The 25,787-nt window shown below is 37.7% G+C and overlaps 1 protein-coding gene across 1 annotated transcript; it reads right to left on the bottom strand.

Annotated features, from left to right (window-relative positions):
• Positions 1-736: 736 nt before the first annotated feature.
• Positions 737-25,787, bottom strand: LOC146545686 (uncharacterized). Its single transcript, XM_085226955.1, has 2 exons — positions 25,626-25,787; positions 737-1,575 (listed from the first exon to the last, which is right to left on the bottom strand). The coding sequence occupies exons 1-2, from the start codon at positions 25,785-25,787 to the stop codon at positions 742-744; spliced, it is 996 nt and encodes a 331-aa protein (XP_085083081.1). The 3' UTR covers positions 737-741.

Below are 25,787 nucleotides of genomic sequence, written 5' to 3'. Positions count from 1 at the left end.
GATTATCCTGATCTTCATCAAGTGTTTCTGATACTGGCACAGGTTTGTCACGATTAATCAGTAGAGACATTTGCTCCTGCATTTCATTCAGTTGGTCCGTTATTCGTGAGATGGCCACAATGAAAACGTGAGTTGGGGGTAGCTGTTGTTCGTAGTTTTGGAGTGTAAGAATCAATTCAAAAACTAAGGGTATTCTCTCTTGTTCCTGGTATCTGTCATTAGCTGACATAAGTGTAGCGGCGTATCTGTCTGGTGCTGTTGTTATGAGTCTCTGCCATATCTCAGGCGTCGTCCTCACTCTCTCAGGGTCGCGGTCTTGTCGTGGGTGGTTAGGAACAAAGTTAGGGTCAAACAGCATTTCCACCATGGCCATTTCCCTCAAATATTGGATACTCTTTTCAACTGTATCCCATCTTTTCATCACAGGCTTCAAGCCGTCTTTGAAGTGATACCTTTCCTTCACGGCTGTTAACACTCGTTCCCAGAGGGTGGCAGACTCATCCAAACATCGACTAATTCCTCTGTCTATAGCTGGATCACTGGCAATGGCTCCTCGTTGGTGAGCTTCATTACCATCTAGAAACAAACTATTGGCCCCACGGTCCCAACAACGAAGCAACCAGGAAACAACAGTTTCATTCGGGCCCCGTGTGAACTCCTTTCTTGAGCCTTGGATTTCAGTCATCTTCAGAGGCCGACGAGTAGTAATAAAGACTTCCTCTTCATCACTCCTTTTGCTTTTCACGATGGTGGTGGTTCTGAGGAGGGCCCCTCACCTGGATCTTCCTCCTCCTCCTCCTCCGCTTCTTCTCTTTTCCATTCTAGACGCATGGACACTCGTTTCCATTTCTTGCCTTCCACAGGAGCAACTGATATTGTTACTGGTGTCTCCTGTAATTGATCAGATTTGACTTGGAGAATCTCCCTTTTGGCTTGAACCTCAGCTCGGAAACTCTCTCTCTCCAGAATAGTATTATATAGGGCGTGATAAGCACAAGCCAAACTCCAAATAAGTTGTACCTCCTTAGATTTATGTAAGCCGCGCTGTCCCTGACTCAAATACTGACTTAGTTTCTCAGGATCCCACAGGTGTTCAAGAGTAAAATCCCATGACATTGCGGGTCCCCATGCTTCTAAGATCTTTCCTAAACCTCTCCATATTCCCTGCCAGTCAGCACTCTCTGGTTCTGGAGGAGACTCCTTCCCTTTATTATGAGTGCGTTGGAATACAATCCAGGAAAGTAATAGCACGCAAGCCCACATGAGTATTAATTTGAGATTCGAAAACCGTGTGACAAACCAAGAAGAAAGCCTGAAGACTCGTCTGAACATCGTGTTGTTTGTAAAATTAGCCATTCCATCTGAGATGTAAATGTCAAAATTCAAACCATACCACATTGTACATAGGTACCATGCAGGTGTCTCCGTCAGTGCTCTTAGGTAGTTATATATGAACGCAATTCCACAACAAGTAATTATGACATTGATAATTCGCCAATAAGTAGTGAGTAACATGATGGCTTTTAATCCTTTACACAGCGCCTCCACGATGAAGAGTGGGTTCACTGCTGGTGTCTATTAAAAAGGGGTTAATGAATTGAAACTGACAAGAGGAGGGAGGAAAAAGAAAAAAGAAAAAAAAAAGAAAAAAAAAAAAAAGGCACTACCCAGACTAAGCAGTGCTCAAAGTTTACAAATATCCCAGAATACTGGCAGCACGCCTAGTCTTTCAAGGTCAAGTTTTCCAGCACAGAAACCTAAACTACTGATAATGCTCCCTAATGCTGAAAATACTTACATTGTCTCAGTCTAGAATGAGCTGCCTTATTTGGCAGCCAGATATCAGTTACATTAGATACACAGAAAAATACTAACCTTATTCTGAATTTTCCATATGCCACTTATCTTTGACAGTGTCTATTTTTCATGTGACAAGCTATTACAGTGCATGAACCTAAAATCGTCATTTTTTTTTTTTTCTATTTCTAGTAAAAACAAAACAGTACTGAACAGAAGAGAACAGAACAACAAATAAAGACAGATTTCTGAAAACTGTTAATACCCTTCTTGTCAGTTTTTTACTCTATCTCTAACTTTTTTACCTTCTCCTAGGGAAGATGGATGTAATAATACCCCAGGAAATGGTAAAAAATTAAATCATCTGACCAAAATAACAAAGAAATTCAGCAGCAAAACAAGCTTTTGTGTCAATTCTTTCAAGTTGTAAGGCAACGTCCAAATTCCTGAGCTATTTTTAATGTCATAAAACTTAATCATGTATGGATATTAGGACTACATGAAGACTTTTTCACCTGGAAATGTGATTTAATTCGTCACTTTAAAGGAAGCAATTCTTCCCTTTTCAAGGTTATTAATAATGTAAAGGAGAGAAAGCTGATGTCAAAACCACATTCTGTAAAATACATGAACAGAAAATGCAGAATAGGCTGTGATATAAGATTTTACACTATCATATTAACATCACTCTAACTTTCAGACATGTTCATTTGGACTTTGAAACTACCAAAGTCTCTCAATTCTACAAACTCAGAAGTTGATCTGATTATAATTGTCTTCCCATCTTGAATTTGGCAGTGGTTTTAAGAAATATATTTTTCACTATACTCTTATTTTCATATAAATACTTGATGCCAGATAATATGGACAACTTATCTTGTTTCAAATATATGAAAATTGTTTTTCATCAACACATAAGCTTTAATTTTTACACGCCACAGAAAATTGGCTTTACTTCTCCCTGGCTCACAGAATGGTTCATTTATCAGAAGTACTTATATAAGTAAAACTTACTTTAGTTTAACTAGTGGAAAGCATTCTGCAGATTTAAAAGTAAACAATACAGCAGGAGACAGGCAGCAGCAGTCTCTAGATTTCTTATGCATGCAGAGAATGTTACTATTATGAATAATATACATAATAATAGGCTCTGCATCTCATTCAGCTTAAAATTCTAGGGTTCCTGTCTTAAGCAAACACCTAAAACTATTCCTCTATTGATTAGAACCTAACAAAAAAGCTGTAAGATAAGAGGTCTGAAATTTTTTGAGTCACAAAGTCCTGAACCAAAGTTAAATCTGTCAAGGAGACACTCACCTTTGTGAGCCAGGAAAGAGTTAAATGAGCAATTCTGCTTTTTAAATCAGGAGAAATGAGGTGACCCAATGACCACAAAGTAACATCTCTGACAGCTTACTCTCCTAACTCCATTTTTGTTTTGTTTTATTGGGCGTGAGTTTTTTTTGTGTGTGTGTGTGTGTTTGTTTGTTTGTTGTTGTTTTTTTTTGTTTTGTTGTTGTTGTTGTTTCTTCCCCAGCATAGCCCTGCAGAGTCCCTTGGTCTCAAAGACCCAAAAGATTTGCTTCATTGAGAGTACCTTGCCTTGAAATATCTACAGCATTAATTGTGTTTTTCAGGCATAATGTAGTTCTTACTTTCTGCCCTCTCATTTTCATTTTCCAGGGACTATGGAATATAATTTAACATCTGATCAGAAACAAAGCACTCAAGATTCTGGCTTGTCTCTCTGCCTTGAAGTACATCAGCCCTTGCCAAGAGACAAGAACTAGACTTGTGCTCCTCTGGTGTCTACCTTGATGACTAACAATTAAATTATAGACTCTTTCTTGCCCTCCTCATCAAAAGTCAGTGTGACATCATAACATTCTAAGATTCAAGTTGAAGTGTTAGAAAGCAGACAATATCAGTGCTGGATGCAGGAGGGTAATCCTCCCATCATGCATAGCTTCCTCAGTTTATATACATAGCTTGTGTTACATATGCAGAAGTTTTCCAAGGTGTACATCACACATGCAGAAGTTTTTTGGAGATATGTTACATATGCAAAAGTTTCCCAGAAGTATGTTACATATTCAGTGACTGTCTACTTTTTGGAGGTTAGGGACCATGACCTCAGGATGAGCGTGCTCACCCTCATTCATCCTCTGGCACCTGTGACCTCTTTATTCCGTCCATCTCTATGTCACTTATTATTTTTCTGTTTCTCTCAATTTTTTCTCATCTTTCTTTTTCTCCCTATTCTTTTCTCTCTTACTCATTTTCTTTAGTAGCCATTGTTTAAATTTGCCTTAAAATAGATGATAAGGAAATTGTAGCAGTGTCAAAATATTAATTACCCATAACGTTGTTTAATTGTTGTTAGAATGTTATCTAATTTTGCCTAGGAGTATTTGTTTGATTGTTGTTGGAAAGCTCAATAAATTGTCTTGCTTTGTTCCTTTGAGTCACTGTCTAATTCCATCACTTCTTTGACTCAGTGATTGTCCATTTTTATCAGTATTAAGCATTCTTAGAAACATTTATGTAGAACTATGGAACAGAAGTACAATGTGAGCATTGAATTATCCCTCAGTATAGCTATATAAAGAAATACACTTAATATCCTCTGACTTCTAAGTGAAATGCTGAGGCAAACGTGCTAATCTAAGGCACATAATAAAAAATCAGTTATTTTACTTAAGGAAAAACTCCCTTTTCGTAATAACAATTTGGGAGCAGTTTCTGTATTTGTAGAGTAACCAAAGAATAAAAAGGATAATATAATACAGAAGAGGTGACCCAAATGCAAAGAGACCACATTAGTGTACCAGAGCACATAATTGCAGATTGTTCTTTAGAGGCAATGACATTTTACTGTTTATTTTCCTTATAGCATATATATTAAAAAAAAAAAAAAAAAAAGGGGGGGGGGGGAAGGGAAAGAAAACAAAATGGGGAAAAAAAAAAAGAGGAAAAGGAAGAGGGAAAGGAAAGAAGAGAAAAGATAGTTTTGTGTTGTTTTCTGTTGTTTTGTTTGTATTTAGAAAGATTTTACACATATATTTATGTCAGGTTGTATCCCATTTCATAGAAGTGTCAAGGGTTATTGTTTTTACAGGTAAATCACAAATGAGTGTTAGATACGCGCATTTTTTATTGTGTCATAACCTTGAGATAATGACCTCAGGATCTTTAGAGATGTATGTTTGCTCTGTATATACTAAGAGGGGCAAAATACATGTTTAATTCAATTGCTAGTGGTATTAAATAGAGAACTTCTACTTTTTGTTCCTCATTGTAACATTTTTTAATTACTATATTTTAGAACTGATACAATTTAAAACATAAGCAACCATATTGATAAAAAGTATTACTGAAGTAATAGTCAGCCAGCTTCAGCTATCTAAAAAACTATTTCAAATAACAGAAATGAGACAGTTCCTTCATCTCCATTGCTGTCACGGGGTAATCTCTAGATATAAGTCCATGACAGGGGGGCACAGGGATAAAGGAAAAAAAAAAAAGGAACTGGTACTAACGGTTTGCCACATGACCTGCTCTGGGAGAGAGGGAAGGGCAGAGAGCTAGCAGATAGTTTTAGCAGAGAGAAAACACAATGGCAACGATCTGAGGAGGAACAGTAATTTACTAAATTTAATCAAATCAAACAAAATGAGAGAGACAAGAGTACCCAAAGTATGAGTCAAACCACAATAGTGCGAGGAAAGCACATGCTTTTCTCTATAGTGAGCTGAGATGGCTAAGCCAGGGCTAGAAGGAAAGGCAAACCCTGGGGTCCTGCGGAGCTCCACCTCGCTTCCTCTTCCCGCCAGGTCCTCCAGGGCTGCCACTCCTCCCCTCCCATCAGGCTACTCACAATGCCCATAAGGGGCAGTAAATGGGACCAGAACATTAACTCTTTAACTCCCACTGGTCCACATGATGTCCTGATGTGGAATATCAACAACAACAACAACAAAATCACCAAAACACAACAATTGCACTTTCTCAGTTTCTGTATTTTCACTGTTTATCTCATGCTAGATCTAGCATTTCCCATGCCTAAGTGAAAAATCACAGTACAGCAGAAAACAAACCAAAGGGGAAAATTAAGCAAGCAAACTAAAAAAAAAAAAAAAAATAAATAAATAAATAAATAAAAAAAAGTAAGGAAGTAAGGCAGGCAGGAAGGAAGAAAAGAAGGAAAAGATGGTTGCAGAGGAAATAAAAAAAAGATGAGAAATTAATTTTTCTTTTTCAAACAAAATTTGTAGATCAAACTTGCTTACTGTTGTTCTGTAAAGAATTAACTTGGGTTCCAATGCAATATTTTGCTTGTGTGTGTATATATATATATATTTAAGATAATGCATTGAATTGAAGATTGAAGATTTAATTGTTCACTAGATGATCAATGTTGGGAGGAAGGGACCTCTGGAGGTCATCAGGTCCAACTCCCTGGCTCACTCAGGGCCACCTGAAGCTGCTTGCCCAGTACCATGCCCAGACAGCTTTTGGAGATCTCAAGGAGAGTTACACCACAACATTTCTCTGTGACCTATGCTTTTGCTCAGTCATCCACACAGCGAAAAAAAATGTTTAGAATGAAACTAAGTGCTTCAATTTGTGCCCATTGCCCTTGTCCTGGCACTAGACACCACTGAAAAGAGCCTGGCTCCAACTTCTTTAGACCATCTCTTAAGGAATTTATAGACATTTCTTACATCCCCTCTAATCCTTCTCCTCTCCTGCCGGAACAGTCTCAGCATTCTCACACTTTTCTCACAGGAGATGTACACTAGTTCCTTTATCATCTTTGTAGTCTTTGTTTGGACTCTCAGCAGTAAGTCCATGTCTCTTTTATGTTGAGGATACCAGAACTGCACACAGTGCCCCACATGTGACCTCACCACTTTTGAGTAGATGGTAGGATTATCCGCCTTCATCTGCTGGTAATACTTTTGCCTAGTGTTTCCAAGAATATGGTTAGCCTTCTTTGTGTTAAGAGCACATCTCTGGTTCATGTTCAATTTGAAGTTCATCAGGACACCTGGTTCACTTTTGTCAAAGCTGCGTGTCCCCCAGCATGTATTAGTACTTCTATTTCAAGGTCTCCTACACAGCTTTGTATAAATACTTATGTCTCGATAGAATAGGATGACATTGTTTTATGCTGATAATTTTCTTTTTTAATTATAGTCTCAAAAATTGAGAGTGTTTCTCTGTCAACAAGGATTTTGTGGCTATTACATTCATTGAATCAAAGAGACTTGGAATCGTATACAAAAGAAAAATACTTTTCCAAAACATAAATACCTTTCTTAGATTTATTTGCTTTCTTGCTTCTACAGTGCTCATGCTAACTTTGTTATTAAGTTTTGTAGTGCCTTGAATAGCCCTATTTCTACCATGTATGTTGCTGAACATACACTGCTATCATGGTTATCTCTAGACCTATCTGAGTCTATGACATGGGTACCGCAAGCCCACAGATCCACTGTCCCAAAGAAAGAGGGAGAAAGTGTGGAGAAGGAAAAGGGAGCAAAGAGGAAAAGAAAAAAGAAAACAAACAGCAGTAGTGATCTGAGGAGGAATACTAATTTACTAATTACAATAGCAGAAATACAAGTTAATAAAAGTTGAAACTAGTAAACCAAATAAATATGAGAGTTTCATAAAACTGAGGTTCTTACTCTGATCAACCAGGGAGCTAAAAGAAGGAGTTTCATGACTCCAGTCAGTATTTTACATCTTTTACACTGACCGGAGAATGGAACAGAACAGCAAAGTTTTCTGGGAACTGTAGTACATTTCTTCTCTTCTGAGACTCCTAGTGCACTACATCAAATGATTATGTGAAATACTGATAACAAAAAATTATATACAACAACTGCAAAAGGCGTTAAATTCATAGGCAGGGCAACAGGGGGCAATATGGTAGCCCCAGCTCTGGGCATCAGACACCTCCCTGGATATAGGAATTAGCTGAAGCTGGGCAAGGATGTGGGTCTGTGAGTGTGCCCAGCTCTGCAGGTCTGATAGTTGAACATGGCTGAGAGGAGGACAGTGACCTTGTTAAACGTCACTGGGATGAGAATTGACAGCTCCAGGGCTAACACGGTGTCTTGGGATCTGGGCAACACAGAGGAGTGGGATAAGGATATATAGAATGGTACCAGTTGGGATCTGGCATTTTCTTTCCTTCTCTAAATCCTTTAGAATATGCACAACCCTTTAAAATCCAAATGTACTGCTTTACAACCTTTTAAATATTTTTCCAAAATCTCTAACTCTCCAATCTTATGCATCCATTATAGTTCTATCATTGCCAATAAGGAATCCTGCTGTTCTGCATTCTCAGCACTTTCCTGTCACTAGGAAGTCCATTGTCACTTGTTGCTTATGATCTACATTGTATCACCACTCTTCCTAGGAAAGCTGAGATAGTCAAAACATTCCTTCTGTTGTGTAGGAGACAACCTTCATCATTTGGTCTGATATATTTTAAATTTTCTCAGCATTCTCTTTTGGTGATATCATCCAATAACTGAAAAAAATCTGAATTACATTTTAACCTGCAATTTAGAAATCTGTACTATCAGATATAGTGTATATCTTTTCATCTTACTTGTTGCATCCATTACATCTAGTTTTTGAAAACATACCAGTATTGAAGCTCCTCTCTAATGCATGTGTTCAAACAACCTCAAAAATATCTGGTAAATAATGTTCACATGCACTATTTTACAGTGGAAAATACAAAAACTTTGGAGAAAAGAACAATGATAATTTTGCAAATTAATCTGTGCCTTTAAAGTCTAAGTACCAATTTTTTTTTTAACATTTCATCGTTAAAAAAATGTCTTAAATAAAAATATCAGAACTAAAATATCTGTACTTAGGTAGAAGATTTTACTTCAACACATCTTGTTATTACAGTGTCTGAAATGAGATGTAGAAAAGCGAGATTTAATCTTTCAGTATCCAGGACATATTCATGCTTCTTATGTAATTAGGATGGAATGAAGGTTCAAGTTACAATAAAAATTTGAAGTGGCATGTGTTAGTTCAACACAATGGAAATTGAAAGACCCTGCTGACATTAGTGAACTGTGGACAGTCGATTTTAATGTTCGTGTCATTCAGCAGGCAGATTTTCATTACCTGCTATTCCAAAGGATTAATTTGAAAGAGACAGACTACTGGAAATTCATGACGGGATATTCATGTAGGGAAGTTTTTTTTTTTTTTTTTTTTTTTTTTTTAATGTACAACTTCAATCGTATCTGTCCAGTGGCATTGACACATATAAAATGAGGACAAAATCAATTTGAACATAAATGCAAAATGCACAAAACAGAAGAATATAATTAGCAAATGTAGGCTCTAATTGATTGCTAGAAGTGGGATCTATCTGATCAAATGCAGAAGTCTACAGTGCAAATGCTGAGATCTGAGCGAATTCTATGAATTATTTTCAGGAAAAGAAATTGTTAGGACAACAGATGAATATGATTCAAATAATATGTTTCCTTTCAAAAGCTAGAAAGCAATTAGGAATACCAAAATAAGACATAAAATATTAAGCTAGTTATTTAAGATGAATCCTATCATAGAAGTTTAATGCTTTATACTATTTCATATTATAATTATATGCACTCATATATTACTATCTCATACAGTGATGAAATCTGTCATATTAAATATCAATAGTAATATCTATTATTTAATATTTAATTGTATTATTATATATAAAATGTGATGTGATACATTATACATTATACGAATATTAAGAACGTAAGAGCAAGCTTCTATTAAAGTGACTAAAAATTTTTTTCTTTATTACATTTTTTTAAGAGATCGTCATCTCATGAAAGACAGTGTTTTGGGGGAAATGATTTGTTTGTAAGAGTTCTGTGCTATTAGTACATCCAATTTGACTTCCAACTGTTTTTCTAGAAATTACTGTATCTCTGTATGCAGAGACATGTCTATCTGCCACAAGGAGATCTGATGGGTACAGAAGACATCTGGTACTGCTCTGAATGTGTCTGTTCAGGTACTCTATTTTGATACTGATTTCAACTATGTTTTCACATTTTACTATAAGCCATACCTATCTTATCATAGAATAGTAGACATGGAAGATTTGTGTCATGTTATGGTATTTGGATTAGAAATGCTTCAGATTAACAGGATATACTGAGGCAAAATTGTAATATCTATCCATATGCTTCTTTAAAGAAAAACATGACTAGACCAATCAGCCACGGAGAACTGACTTTGATCTAATGTGGTTATTATAAACTCAATCCATTTATCATGTTTATATATGAGTCAAAATTGTTGATGAGATTTTATAAAGCTATCTTTTCACCAGTGAGAATCAATGGAATTTTTCACACAGAGATAATTACTACCGCAATCAGTGAAGGACATAATCTTAAGTCAGACCTAGGGCTAAGGCAGTACGAAACCATTTTTAGAGTCTTGTTTTCTCAATGTCTTTCTCAAGAAACAGGTATGAAATCCTTCTGAAAGATGAGAAGGGTCCCATAAGTGAAAGTAAAAAGGCAAGAAGGTTTCACAGTGACTGAGAATAAGAGGGGGTGAAGGAGAATAGTTAGAGATAGTTTATAAAAGCAAGAATGTATTGTTTGTTAGAAAAATAAGAGATGGCAGACACTGGGTCTGGGATAGTGAGGGGGATGAAGGCCATAAAGATAGAGGTTTGAGAACAGCCCGAAGACATCTGGCAGGAAGGTGATTAGATGTCCACAGGGCAAGAAGAAACCGGTTTGGCAGGATGCCCCCCAGAAAGGTCAGAAGTTTACAGTGAGGAAGATGAGGATTCTTCAGCCTCACAACCCACTATGCACATGGAAGAGGGGAGGGTCTGCATGCTAATAAACTCTTGGGGTATAATGAATATGTATTTGAATTCCGGGAAAACTATTGATTATGTATTAGTTCAGCCTATATCTGTAGCATGCTTTTTCCTGACGGTATGCAAGTTAGTCGTATCTATCCCCCTTGCACCAAGCATATGCGCACCACTGAATAAACCATACCTGCTTTGTAATCTTACTTGGGTTACAGAGTTGGATTCCGCACTTCACTTCAAAATATGATTTTGTTTTGAAATAATTAAATAATAACATAAATAAAAAAGCTAGTAGTCTTCATGATCTGTGCTTGAATTATAGCTCAAGCCTCCTTCTACTATGTCACGTACTTTATACTATCTGATATTTTACTTTAGAAAGGGAATTATGAGCTATTTATTTTAAATTTTATTTATTTTAATTCTCATACAGATTTGCATTTGGAAAGGAACTTATTTTTAGATCCCAAAAGACCTTTCAGCTGCTTCTCCAGAACTTCTTTGTTGGGAAGATCCTTTCTGATAATCTCTCTCTCTTTTTTTTCTCCCACATAATTTATTTCTGGGTATATCTGCAGTTTAAAATATATTTTTATAGAGAGTATAGTTACAAACAGCAATCTAATTCTCTTTTAGTGTTTCTTTTTCTCTATTGAGAAAGAGAAATAATTTTGATTTCTGATTGTAGAATTCCTTTTATTCCTATTAATTTTTATCAGTAAAGGGGCATCCTTCTTGAATCATAAATTATTAAATCTATGTTTTATATTCGATGGAACAGTCCAGTATGACTCTAAACTGAAGCAGCAATAAGGAATCTATTTAAACTACCTTGTTGGAAAAATTCCTTAAGACTTTCTCATGTCTGAATTGATATCTTTGTCACAGTAATGAAGTACTAAAACCACACAATTTTCCATTTTTTCTTCCTAGTAACTTCCTAGCAATAAGCTCAATTATTTTTGTTACAAGTCTGTTTGTAAACAGTTCTGGATCCTGCATTTTTTTATTTAATTCTATTTCTATCACTCCACTGTCCAGGGTTGCATAGTTAGTTATATGTGGTATCTCAATATTCTCTATTGAGAACAATCGATAATGACTTTCAGGTCTGTCTCAGAAGAAAATTTAATTAGTATATATCCAACATGAAGTTAGTATATTTCATGAGAATAAATGCTTAACTACTTCTTTCATGTTATATAATTCCTTTTAGTTTTACCCGTTTCTATCTTTCTATGGGACAGATGTTAATCATTCTGCAAGGGGTCCGTTAATTCACATCTTTTCCATCCTCATGTGACACTAACACATATATTTCACTTTCTTGGAGAAAGAAGTGATCTACCACATTTCCTAAAGCTATAAATAAGTTTTCTTCTCTTTGATACATATCACATTAGTCTAGTATGATTTACCCATTATAAAAACAGTATTTTATAACATAGTCTATTTCTTAGATATCTTGGTGTTTGCTTTTTTTTTTTTTTCCCTTAAAGCCTAATGATAAATACTTGCACTTTATTAAAAAGAGCAAATTATAGTCCTCTTTTAACTTGCTGCTTCTGACAGTAGAATCTGAATTTAAATCCCTGCTGACTACTGCTGATGATTTTCTTCTCCTTCATATGCCTGCAAAGTTTCCAGGGTTAGCTACTCACATTCACTGGGATCGAGGTAAGATCTAGTTCTATGGCTCCTTTTTTATTTTTCCATTTCTTAATATAGGAAAGACATTGACCTTCCTCAAATCTTCAGTTTGTAGTGAAGTTTGCCAGCTCCCTCAGCATTTGGAAGGTGCATCCCATCAGAGCCCATGGGTTTATGTATGTCTAGTTTGCATAAGAATTCCTTGACAAGATCCTCTTCAACCAAAGGTATCTTTTCCGTGATCCAGCCTTTCCCCCTTGTGTCTGGGAGGTGGAATTTCTGAACACTTTTATTTTCTGGAGATGATTGAGACAAAGGTAGTACTCAATACCTCAGCTGATTCTCTGTCATATGTAATCAGATCCTCCTTCAGCAATGGATCCACATCTTCCTCAGTCTTCCTTTTGTTTCTTATGTACTTGCAGAAGTTCTACTTTTAGTCTTCGACATCCCTGGCCACTTTCAGTTTTAGTTTGGCTTAGGCTTTCCTAATTTCATCCCTGCTGCAGACATTATTTCTGTATTACTCTTAGGTAGCACTTCTTTTTTTTTCCTCTTCTTGTTTTCTTTTTTTTTTGTGTTTGAGTTTAGCCATTCTCATTCATAAAGACTTCCTGGCATTTTGCCTGACATCTGTTCATTGGGATAGACTTCACTTGAGCCCAGGACCATGTCCAGGTGGCTTCTAAAGACCTCCAAGGAGAGCATGTATGTGTATATATGTACTTCTGAGTATGAATACTTTTTTATTTTTTTTTTTTTTTACTCTAATAATTTTGGAATCTTCTGGTTAGTACCAGTTTTATTTGACAAATAAAGGAGATTCTATAGATCATTAGAAGTTTCTCATGCTGTAAGATATGAAACACATTTTATATCCAGATGGATATAAAATTCTTCAAACAAATTTAACGATGTGTCACCAGATGAGTATTTAACATCAGAGAATAAACTCCTGAGAAACATGACTGTTTAGACAAAGCACCATTTAGGACTGCAATATGAAGAACTTTGTTTGACTACTGCTAATCCATTATAGGATCTATTCAGAACATTTCCTATTGTCAATCAGTAGGTTAAAATGCATATTAATACAGGATTCATTTAGTTGAATTAATCCGTTTTAATAGAATTACTTTCCCTAAAATAATCAGATCTCCATTTAACCTAAAAATGATTTTTAAATATACATAATCTATAAAGCTATTTATCTCCTGAAATCAAAAGAAAATATTCTAATTATCAAGTTTCTCCTGCTGCATAAATTGTCCATAGAGCTATCTCTTATAAATTCTGTTATACTCAAAGCATCCCTTAGGGAAGCATGACCAGAATTTGAAATTCTCACTTGGAAAGAATCTAAAATGAATCTCCTCTTGTTATTACCAGTGAATTGCCTTTTTTTTTTTTTTCCCTCAAAAATAAAATGAACAAATAAAACACTGCTATATTTAGATTTGTGCAATGCTATTTAGTAGATAGTTAAAGAAATTACAAATTGTAGAATTCTAGGAATATCCTCCTCTGGAAAGCTTCTGCATCATGACAGACAAGTGTCTTAGCCTTTTCAGGTTTCACAGGTAATGACTAATGAAACATATCTTATTTTGTAGGTTTGACTCAAATACTGAAATAAATTATGCAGAAATGTTTGTCTTTCTAGGAAGTCACTAAATTTAATGGAATTTGTCTTATGAAATAAACAAACATCAAACAAAATCTGGTGATCTTTAAATAAGGCTGAATGCTTATATTTTGTGAATATTTATTCATTGTGGCACTCCTTTGTCTTCTATGAAATTAAGATGTTAGAAAACTGTTTATACAATGCAGTGAAATATTCAAATTTCATGAAAAATGCCACAGAAGAAACTAATAATTTTGACATTTCAGACATGTCATGATGTTAAGATTTTTGTTGTTGGCATTCCGTATCATAACAACACTGGTAGTTAAAGAGTTAATGCTGCAGTTCTGGGCATACCGTTCAAAGAAGAGAAAGAACGAACTATGGATCACAGAAGTCATCACTGTTCCCTTTCCATTTTCCATTCAGAGGTAAAGACATAACTGCATGGGAACCACAATACTATCTTTTTCTGCTCATCTCTGAAACATGCTCCCTCGCTGTCTTGCTTTCAGCATTAGAGTAAGGCCTTCAGGCACACTCTTTCTCATTTTGTTTGATTTATTAGCTTCAATTCCATTTATTTTGTATTATATTGTGTTTTCTTGCATTTAATATTATATTTAGTAAATTAGCTTCCTCACTTAACTCACTGCCACTATATTGTTTTTAGGCCCATCTCCTACTTTTACCCTTCTCCCCTTCCCCTCTTCCGGGGCATGGCTCCATGGGTCCTCATGCCCCATTTGGTCACTGAACCAAACTGGGCTGGAACTGTAGACAAGATAGCATTTGTTTTTAAATATATGCTAGAAATAATTTCTCAGCCTTAATTAAGAAATAAATGCTGAATGAATACATATCAAGTGAATGTGATTAATGTACTCTGATGTCATGGTTTTATGGTTTGTTTTTTTTTTTGGTTCTCACTATTCCGCATCAAAACATCACATAGTGTACTGGGAGTTAAAGTGTTAATGCTCCAATTCCAGGCACCTATCCCTATACATTATGGAAGTCATGGGATCTGGCCCTTCCGGGTGGGGCGGTCTCTTACTGCCTGGCAGTGGGTCCTGGAGGGTGCTTTCCTGGCCGTTCCAAGATTTTTGGGTTTGAGTCAGTCTCGGGAACTCTTTCTCTCCTATTTTATTTGATTTATTAGTCTCAATTTCAATCAGATTGTATTATATTGTGTTATCTTGCATTCCAATATCATAGTTAGTAAAATAAGTTTTCCTCCATAGATTGTTGCTGCTGTTTTTTTGTTTTCCTCCCTTCCTTCCCATTTTGTGGGGTGGGGAGGGGAGGGCAGGGGCCTACTGCCCCCCTGTCACGGGCGTAAATTGCTCTAGTTAACTCCGTGACATCTGAATATAGCAGATTGTTTTGGGATAATTGATGTAGAAAGTCATCTAATAATTTTCTTAGACAAATAGTGGGTTGAGGATGTTCTGTCTTATCTCTTCATAGTTTCAATGAAATACGTGTTTGGCTGTTATTATTGAAAAATAATTTTTTGTGAGAAAATAATTCTGAAGAAATTCTTGCTCGCTGAAAAAGAAAATGTCCATTAACTGGACCTCCTAGCCATCACATAAAAACATAAATAATGGGAAAAAAAAAACTTTGGAAAGTGTTACAATTGCAATAGTCTATTATTTGATAGAAACAGTAGTAATTGTAGCAAATGTACGTTAAAACATGGGTCTTGTCTGTGTGAAGAGGGGATACTTATTGTAGGTATTGCCAAATGTAATTGTCAAGTATCATACAATGTCTATCTCTTGAGCTATTTTAGTTTAACTTGGACAAGAACTCCTTCTTCATTCTTAATTCTTGGAATGTTTATGCTTTTTAGATGAACAAAGTGGAATATATCTCAGTGAGACTGAGCTTCTCTAGACTGCATTATTTTGTAGCAAAATTATTTTTTCCATCCCCAAGAAAATGAAAATATTGGATTCCTATATTTACGTGCTTTTACAACATTGCATTATTATGCCTATCACTATATCAGACAAGAAAATAGTATATGATTTCCACAAGCTAAGTCTCATTCTCCCTTTTCTTAATTTTTTACTATCTCTTATCATCCATACCTTTCTGCATGGCAAGAGCCTGATATCCAGTTAGCTAAGAAGACTTGACAGTTATTTTGCTGCTTATTATCTAGTATCTGCTTGTGACTGATCAAGTGCTGAGTATATTGAACTCTTAGAGGAATTAATACATTCAGTTCCTGTTATACTCATCCCAGACTGAGAGCACTATGAAAGTCCGTGAAATTTTACAAAGGAAATAGGAAATTGGCATTTATGACTGTAGTGCTCTTGTAATTTATTTTTAGAATGTGATCACTGATCTATCACTGTCAGGTTGAACACATCTTATTTCAGCTACAGCATGGTCCTGCAAATTTCTCAAGCCATGTATGCTCTTGGAAAGAATAGTTCAAATTTGGTTTGAAATGGTGCAGCTATGTGTGCACTGTAGATATGGGAAGATCTGAATTAAGAAATAACTTGCAATATTCAACATTCAAAAAATAAATTATATAAGAAGTCAAGGCCACCTTATTTAATTTTATCAGGACTGATGTATTAATAAGTTAGTAACTTTATATTAATATGATACACTGCACTGCATATTATACTAATATGACACACATGATGACACCAAAAAAAAAGTTCTGATTCCTTTTATTCCTTACTCTATATTTTTGGAATTGACACTGAATGTTAATTTTTATTAACATTTGTAGGTTTTATATGTGATACAGCACAACTATTCTTAGGCTATTTATTGCAATATTTTTCACTACTTTTATTTTAATTATCTGGCAATACAGATTGCTGAGATAATGTAACACACACACACGCACACAAAAAAAGACTCCAGATGCATTTACAACTTAATCTGTAGTCTATAAGGAAATAATAGAAGAGGATAAATAAACATTCCTCTTGACTAATCAGCTTCTAACAGTTTTGTACAGCAAATCTTTTCCATTACTATCACGCTGAATTAAAAGAAATGGAAATCAGAAATGGCATTGATTATTATATTCTTATTAATATCTCCTTAGTATGGAATGTTACTGTCTTCCCATTAGAGGAAGTAAAATGTCCCCTTTACTTATTTATTTATTTTTTCCTTAGGATTATTAGATTCCAAGTGTATTCACTTAATATATCTAGATTTTTTAATTTTGTTAAGGAATACTGTTTTTCTAAATATTTACTTGTTGCCTAGATTGAATTAAAGAGAACTACATGGCTTATTACAATCTATCAAAAATGAAAGCAGAAAAAAATTATCTGATTAATAATTCTATTAATGAAGAGAATACATCACAATTTAAATATTAATTTAAAATTCTAAAAGTGAACAAAACTAAGTTATCAATTAGCAAAATTTTATATTGTTTTCCTATTCCTAGAAAAATAATAATTTTGGAAGTCAGGAGACAAACTATATCTTCTTTGTGGTGGGTGGGTTAACCCTGAGTGGCTGCTATGTGCTAGCAAGCTGCTCTCTCATTCCACATCCTCAGGATGATGAGATAAAATAAGATGAAAATTCTCACGGGTTGAGATACAAACAGGATGATTACTCAGTACTTACCATCACAGGCAAGATAGAGTGTATCTGAGGAAGATTTACTTAATTTTTACCAATTAAGAAAGAGTAGGATAGTGACAAATGAAAACAAAGCTAAACATGCCTTCTTGTCATCCTCTTTTCTCAGGCTCACTCTTGACTCTTCTACCTCCTTTTCTGTCACCAAAGGTGCAGCAGAAATAGAGTGTAGGACATTATGATCAGTCCATAACACTTTGTCTCTGTTGTCCCTTCATCTTCTTAATTCCTTTGATGTAATGTGGGGCAATTCTACATAAACTGATACAATGTGAATCCTTCCCACAGGCTACAATTCCTCAAGAACATATCTAGGATGTGTTCATTCCATGGGATGCAGTTACTGAAGGAAAAAACAGTTTGCTACAGATGTAAAATTGAAAGTAACCACAAGATTGAAGAAGATTGCATAATGAATGTGGAGTTGCCATGTAACAAACAGAAATTTATGTGAAGAATAATCATATCACTACATGCTAATTTGTATGCTAATGTTAGAGAATCTTCAACGCTTAATTAGAAATTATCAAGACACCTATAAATCCAGTCATTTCAACTGTATCTTTACAACTGTCATATCTTTTATTCATTCATTCAGTAACTTTAAATTATCCATTTTTAGTAACCCATGCTTCCTTAAAGATTGTTGTGACTTTTCTTGGAGTTTTTGCAATGCCGTTTATTCAGATCGAATGACACTGAACGCAAATTTTCACAGATTAGATTACAGAACAGAGGTGTTTGTTGTCAGCTTTTTTTTCCAGTCTGTTACTTTTGGTACCAATTTGTGATTTCAGTAATTTAATGACAAATCAGGAAGACACAAGAGGACAGAATCAGAGTTCTATGTGACAAGTAGAACTTTGCTATTCTTAGTGTGCTATATGAAGCCTAATTATGTAATAGACTACAAGGTTGTTTTCAGGTCTTATTTTCCACTGCTAGAGAATGCTTGTAGAATAATTTTTTACCAACTAAGGCAAACAGAAATAGGAAAAAAAGTAAAAAGATAAAAGTATAAATTAATTGATTTGAATAAGAACTCAAGCAGAGAAGGCATGGCTGGTTAAACAGGCAGGGATAACAGGGGCGGAAAGAATATAGAAATTCTATCTGGATGTTCAGGGATCATATCAGGAAAGCCAAAGTGCATGTGGAACTGAACTTGGCAAGATCACAGAATCACAGAATCACAGAATTGTAGGGGTTGGAAGGGACCTCCAGAGATCATCGAGACCAACCCCCCTGCCAAAGCAGATTCGCACAGGTAGGTGTCCAGGCAAGACTTGAATATCTCCAGAGAAGGAGACTTCACAACTCCCTTGGACAGCCTGTTCCAGTGCTCCATCACCCTCGCCGTGAAGAAGTTCTTGTGCACATTCGTGCGAAACTTCCTATGCTGCAGCTTATGTCCGTTTCCCCTTGTCCTGTCTCCACGTACCACTGAAAAGAGACTGGCCTCACCGCTATGGCCACCACACCTCAGATATTTATAAACCTGGATCAGGTCCCCTCTCAGTCTTCTTTTCTCAAGGCTAAACAGACCCAGGTCACTTAGCCTTTCTTCATAGGGGAGATGCTCCAGGCTCTTCACCATCTTTGTGGCCCTCCGCTGGACTCGCTCCAAGAGATCCCTGTCTTTTTTGTACTGGGGAGCCCAGAACTGGACACGGTACTCCAAGTGAGGCCTTACCAGGACAGAGTAGAGGGGGAGGATCACCTCCCTTGACCTGCTGGACACGCTCTTTTTAATGCACCCCAGAATGCCATTGGCCTTCTTGGCCACGAGGGCACACTGCTGGCTCATGGCCAACCTGTCGTCCACCAGGACGCCCAGGTCCCTCTCTGCAGAGCTCCTCTCCAGCAGTCTCATCCCCTAGCCTGTATTGGTGCATGCAATTATTCCTCCCTAGATGCAAGACTCTACACTTGCTTTTGTTGAACCTCATCCGGTTTCTTACTGCCCAGCTCTCCAGCCTGTCCAGGTCTCGCTGAATGGCAGCACAGCCTTCAGGCGTGTCAGCCAATCCTCCCAACTTCGTATCATCAGCAAACTTGCTGGAGGTGGCCACTATCCCCTCATCAAGGTCATTGATGAAGATGTTGAACAAGACTGGACCCAGCACAGACCCCTGGTGGGGGACACCACTAGTTACAGGTCTCCAGCCAGACTCTGCACCACCAATGATGACCCCCTGCGCTCTGCCAGTCAGCCAGTTCTCAACCCACCTCACTGTCCACTTGTCTATCCCACACTTCCTCAGCTTTGTTATAAGGATGTCGTGGGAGACAGTATCAAAGGCTTTTCTAAAATCAAGGTAGATTACATCTACCGCTCTTCCCCCATCCACCCAGCATGTGACAGCATCTTAGAAGGCCACCAGGTTGGTCAAGCACAACCTCCCCTTGGTGAACCCATGCTGACTACTCCTGGTAACCTCCTTTTCTCCCCGTTGGCTGGAGATGGTATCCAGCACAAGCTGTTCCATCACCTTTCCAGGGACAGAAGTGAGGTTGACAGGCCTATAATTACCCGGGTCTTCCTTCTTGCCCTTTTTGAAGACCGGAGTGACATTGGCTATCCTCCAGTCTTCAGGGACCTCCCCTGTTGTCCAGGACCTCTCAAAAATGATGGAGAGCGGTTCGGCAATGACCTCCGCCAGCTCCCTCAGCACACGTGGATGCACCCCATCAGGTCCCATGGACTTGTGGACCTTAGTACTGCCTAGGCACTCACGCACGTCCTCTTTCCTGACTAAAGAGAAGTCTCCCATTCCCCAGACCCTCTCACTAACCTCTAAGGTGTGGGATTCCTGAGGGAGAGCCTTTTCACTGAAGACGGAAGTAAAGAAGGCATTCAATATCTCTGCCTTCTCAGCATCCCCCATTACCAAAACCTCCCCCTCACTTAGTAAGGGGCCCACATTCTCTCTAGTTTTCCTTTTGCTGTTAACATACTTGAAGAAGCCTTTTTTATTATCCTTTATCATTTTAGCCAGATTCAATTTCAGGCGCGTCGCATCCCTGCAGGCCCTGACTACATTCCTACATTCTTCCCAAGTGGTCAGACCCTTTTTCTACATTTCATGGACCTTCTTCTTTCCTTTGAGCTTGCGCATGAGCTCCTTGCTCATCCACAAAGGTCTCCTGCCACCTTTTCCCGATTTCTTGTTCACAGGGACGCACCGATTCTGAGCTTGGAAGAAGAGCTGTTTAAATGCTGACCAACTCTCAGAGGCCCCCTTACCTTCTAACGCCCACGGGATAGCTCCAAGTAGGTCCCGGAAGAGATTGAAGTTGGCTCTCCTAAAGTCCAGGGTAGCAATCCTACTTCTGGCTTTGCTTCTTCCACTCAGGATCTTGAACTCCACCATCTCATGATCACTACAACCCAAGCTGCCCCCAGTCTTTACTTCCTTAACAAGTCCATCCCTGAATAAGGTCCAGCAACACCCCTCCAAGATATACAAAGAATAACAAGAATGGATTCTACAGGTACACTGATCAGAAGAGATCGATCAAGAAGAGTGTACCTCTTCTGTTAAATGAAAAGGAAGAAATGAAAACAGACTTAGAGAAGGCTGAGGAACTCAGTGAGTTCTATGCCTCAGTCTTCATTGACAGTCAGGCTTCCCAAGTGTGGAATAATTTTGACAGGTGACTTGGAAATTAACATATAGAATTTTTCATTGAAAATTGTAGTACTGTTCAATGGAAATTAACGTACATATTGTTCACAGCCATTCAGAAACAGAGCGCAGCCTCTATGCCACTAAATGGTACGGAGGTTGAAGTGTAGTAGAGACTCTGTGGTCAAGTTCTGAGATCCATAATAGTTCCATAAGCAACCTTAGATGTTGACAACATCAGGATAAATTGAAGTACTGACTCTAAGAACAGAGTCCTGAATTAGCTGGCTGGTGTAATTCTCAAGACATTCTCCATGATATTTGAAAAGCCATGACGGTCAATCAAAGTCCCCAGTGACTGGAGAAAGCAAAACATCACTGCCATTTTTAAGAAAGTGAGAAAGAAAGATCTGGGGAATTACTTGCTGGTGAGCCTCACTTCTGTGCCTGGGGAGATAATGGAACAGATCCTCCTGGAAGAGATATTAAGGCTTATGTGAGACAAGGAGGTGAGTCAGACAGCATGGCTTCACACAGGGCAGGTCATGACAGATGAACCTAACAGCCTTTTATGATGGAGTGACTACACTGGTATATGAAGGGCAGTGATGCTGTCTACATGGATTTATGCAAGGCCTTTTACATGATCCCGTGCCACATCCTCATCTCTAAACTGAAGAGGTATGTATTTGAAGGGTGAACTATTCAGTGGATAAGGAACTGGTTGACTGGTTTCAAGCAGAGGCTTGTAATTAGTGGCTTGACATCCAGATGGAGGCTAGTGACAAGTGGTGTCCCCCAGGGGTCTGCCTTGGGACTGATGGTCTTTAACATTGTCATCATTTACAGATACTGGGGTTAAGTATACCCTCAGCAAGTAAATTTGTGGATGACACCAACAGGAGTGATGCAGCTGACGCAACAGAAAGAAGGCATGCCATCCAGAGGGACCTGGACAAACCGGAGAAGTGAGCCTGTGGGGACTTAATGAAATTCAAAAATTCAAGTGCAAATTGTTGCAGATGGGTTGCAGCAATCCCAGATATGTCTACAGACTGGAAGAAGAACTCATTATAAAGCCCTGAGGAGAAGGAGATGGGGGTGGATGAAAAACTAGACAAGAGCCAGTGGTGTGCACTTTCAGCCCAAAAAGGCAGATGTATCCTGGGCTGCATCTAAAGCAGAGTAGCCAGTATGGTGAGAAAGGTGATTGTGACCCTCTGCTCTGTCCTTGTGAGGCTTCTTTTGAAGAACTGAGTCCAACTATGGGACCCCCAGCACAAGAAAGGTGCAGAGTAGCTGGAGTAAGAATAGAGAAGGGCTTTGAAGATGATCACAGGTCTGGAGAACCTCTCCTATGAAAACAGGCTGAAGGAGCCGATCTTGTTTAACATGGCAAAGAGAAGGCTCCAAAAGGAAAATATTGTGACCTTCCAATAATTAAAAGGAGCTTAGCCAGGAGGGAGATGCTTTTTTTACAGTCTAATATTGATAGAACAATGGAGAATGGTTTTAAACTAAAAGAAAGGAGATTTAGATTAGATCTTAGGAAAAAAATCACTCAGAGTATGGTGAGGCACATGAACATGTTGCCCAGAGAAATTACGGATGCTTCATCAATACGCTCAGTTGTGTGCAGCCCAAGGTAACCTGATTTATTGCCTGATTTCGTGGCTGGCAACCCTTCCCATGGCATTGGGGTTGAAACTAGATGATTTTTTGAGGTGCACTCTAACTAAAGCCATTCTATGATTCTATGGTAATATGACCGTGGGATGGTGTGAAACAAAAGAGGGCTAGAGATACATTCTCAGTCTCAGGTGTAGCCAACAAAGCACCTGACCATACTACTTAGGGCTACCTACTACTGAAGAAAATGTATCTGATAAATAATTAAATAGAAAAAATGCAATAAAGCCAGAGAAAAAGCTGACAATTAACAGGAAGTTTATTTAGGAAGTCCAGCACTAAAATCTTCATTCTAACCTTCTTTGTTTATTGAATATTACCTTAAATATTAACATGCAATTTCTTTAATAGTTCTCTAATATATCTTCTTGAATTTTACATTTATGATTATGGCCTCTAAATAGAATATTATCTTTTATTCCAGCCCATGAAGTAAAATGAATATACATAAGCTGAATTTTCCACATTTTGAAAAACAAAAAAACAAAACCAAAAAGTTCTTAAAGTTCATCATATTTGAGAAATAGAAAGCCATTCATTTCATAACTGAACCTTTAGTAATGCTGTCATAGAGCTCTCTTTTTTCCTTTGGCTCATATAAACTGTTGGGCAGTACTCAGTAGATACCAGAGGGATTTATCTGAACACATGCAGACATTTGTAGATCACTTGAACTTTTAGACATTTGTGTCATTTGCTCCAAAGGTAATGCCTGTTATTTATTTGCCCAGGAACTACAACAGATACAAAGATCACAACAATGCTCTACGATAGAGCAAATTCCCAGCTACAAAAGACTGCATTCCAATGTAGTCACCAGCATCAGCTATGCATTTTTGCCAGCAGTGAACAACAGTCTGCATGCTACACTTGTGAAAATCTGTGCCAGTGAAGGTAACCTGCTATTTAACAGCTGCTATGATGACACAATTGCTAAGAAACTTGTCTGTGCAGTCCATTTTTCATGGAATAGATGGATGACAGAAGGTACTAAATCCTGACTGCATGGTGATATTGGTGAGACAGTCTAGCCAAGACTGACATTTTGCTACACCATCTTCAAACTGATATGATGCCTGATGTAATGTTGTTGCAAGGGTTGTCTTCTCTGGCCTGAAGTTTGTGCCTCCAGATTAGTCAATGTCATCATATGTACTGGTCAGATTTGATGATTTGTCTGAGTTCCAGGTAATCCAGAAAGATCACCCCTTTCCTATCCCAAAACACAATGCATATCACTTTACCTACTGAGGGTTGTGTCTTGAATCTTTCCTTCAACGGAGAATTCACATCTCCTTTCTATGAACTCCCATGTTCACTGTTTCATAGTGGCAATATCATATCTTGTCACTAGTAGTTATGTGATCTATTACACTGTCACCTTCAGCTTTGTGTTGGTTCAAAATGTCTTGATAAAACTCCTTTTAATGCCTCCCAGGGTCCCATTAGCCTCCTTGGCCACTAGGGCACACTGCTGGCTCATGGCCAACCTGTCATCAGCCAAGACTCCCAGGTCCTTCTCCGCAGAGCTACTCTCCAGCAGGACATATCCCAAACTCTACTGATACATACAGATATTCCTTCCCACGTGCAAGATTCTACACATGATTTTATTAAACCTCATCTGGTTTCTTAACGCCTGACTCCAGCTCTGTCCATGTCCTGCTGAATGGCAACATAGCCTTTGGGTGTGTCAACTACTCCTTTCAGCTTTGTATCATCAGCATATAAGCTGAGGGTGGAAACTATCACAGAATCATAGAATGACCTGGGTTAAAAAGAATCACAGTGCTCATCTTGTTTCAACTCCCCTGCTATTTGCAGGGATGCCAACCACTGGACCAGGCTGCCTGGAGCCACATCCAACTCATCAAAGCTGTTGATGAAGATATTGAGCAAGACTGAAACATTAATGAACACACACAACACACATACATACACAAGACAAAATTCAAACCATTTAAGCTAGTTATTAGTAAATTTCACTGAAAATAAAGTTATTTGCTTTCGGAGTAAATAGTTAAATATTTTTTTCTAAGTTTTATTTTTTTATATTTATTTTATGAATTGAAAAAGTAACTAAGCAAATGATTACAATTTTATCAGAAAATAACAAATTCTGTAATTCTTCAAAATAGTTCTGTAGTCCAAAATGGAGAGCTGAAAATCGGACTGTGAATTTGGAAATATCTCACAGATAGAACATGAGAAAAGGATAAAATGAAACCAACTTATTCTGTCAGCCTTCTATTATTTTTCCTTGTAGATCTTATTATTTCTTCATGACTTTTCATGCTACTCAACCAGAAAATAGAATCACCAAGGTTGGAAAAGACCTCCAAGATCATCCAGTCCAACTGCCTACCTACCACCATTATTTGCCCATTAAAACGCATCCCTCAGTGCAACATCTAAACAATTCTTGAGCACCTCCAGGAACAGTGATTCAACCACCATTCTGGACAGTCTGTTCTAGTTCCTGACCACTCCCTTGGAGAAGAAATTTTCCCAATATCCAACTGCAAACGTGCTTGGAGCAACCTGAGGCCATTCACTCTTGTCCTATCATTATGTGGGAGAAGAGACTGACACCATAATGTCACACTCTTCTTTCAGGTACTTGAATAGAGCAATAAGGTCTGCCCTGAGCCTCCTCTTCTCCAGAATAAACAATCCCAGTTCCTTCAGTCACTCCTCATAAAACCTTTACCAGCTTTGTTGCTCTTCTCTGCATATGTCCCAGGGCTTCCATGTCTTTCTCATAGTGAGGGGTCCAAAACTGAACACAGTACTTGGCTTCATCACTGCTTTTGCTGACACAAATCAAGATGACAATGGTCTTCTTGGCCACTGGGGCACACTCCTGGTTCAT

The sequence above is a fragment of the Meleagris gallopavo genome, chromosome 1, assembly GCF_905368555.1.
Source record: "Meleagris gallopavo chromosome 1, MGAL_WU_HG_1.1, whole genome shotgun sequence".
In the NCBI taxonomy this organism is placed as follows: Eukaryota; Metazoa; Chordata; class Aves; order Galliformes; family Phasianidae; genus Meleagris; species Meleagris gallopavo.
Note: the sequence above shows the minus strand (reverse complement) of the source record. Positions and strands in the feature narration are given on the sequence as shown.

Excerpts from the sequence above, each read along its gene's own strand:
- LOC146545686 (XM_085226955.1), bottom strand. The coding sequence starts at position 25,787 with ATGAACCAGGAGTGTGCCCCAGTGGCCAAGAAGACCATTGTCATCTTG. Across the intron at positions 1,576-25,625 it reads AGAGAAGAGCAACAAAGCTG|ACACCAGCAGTGAACCCACT; the intron begins GTAAAGGTTTTA and ends CCTTTTTAATAG.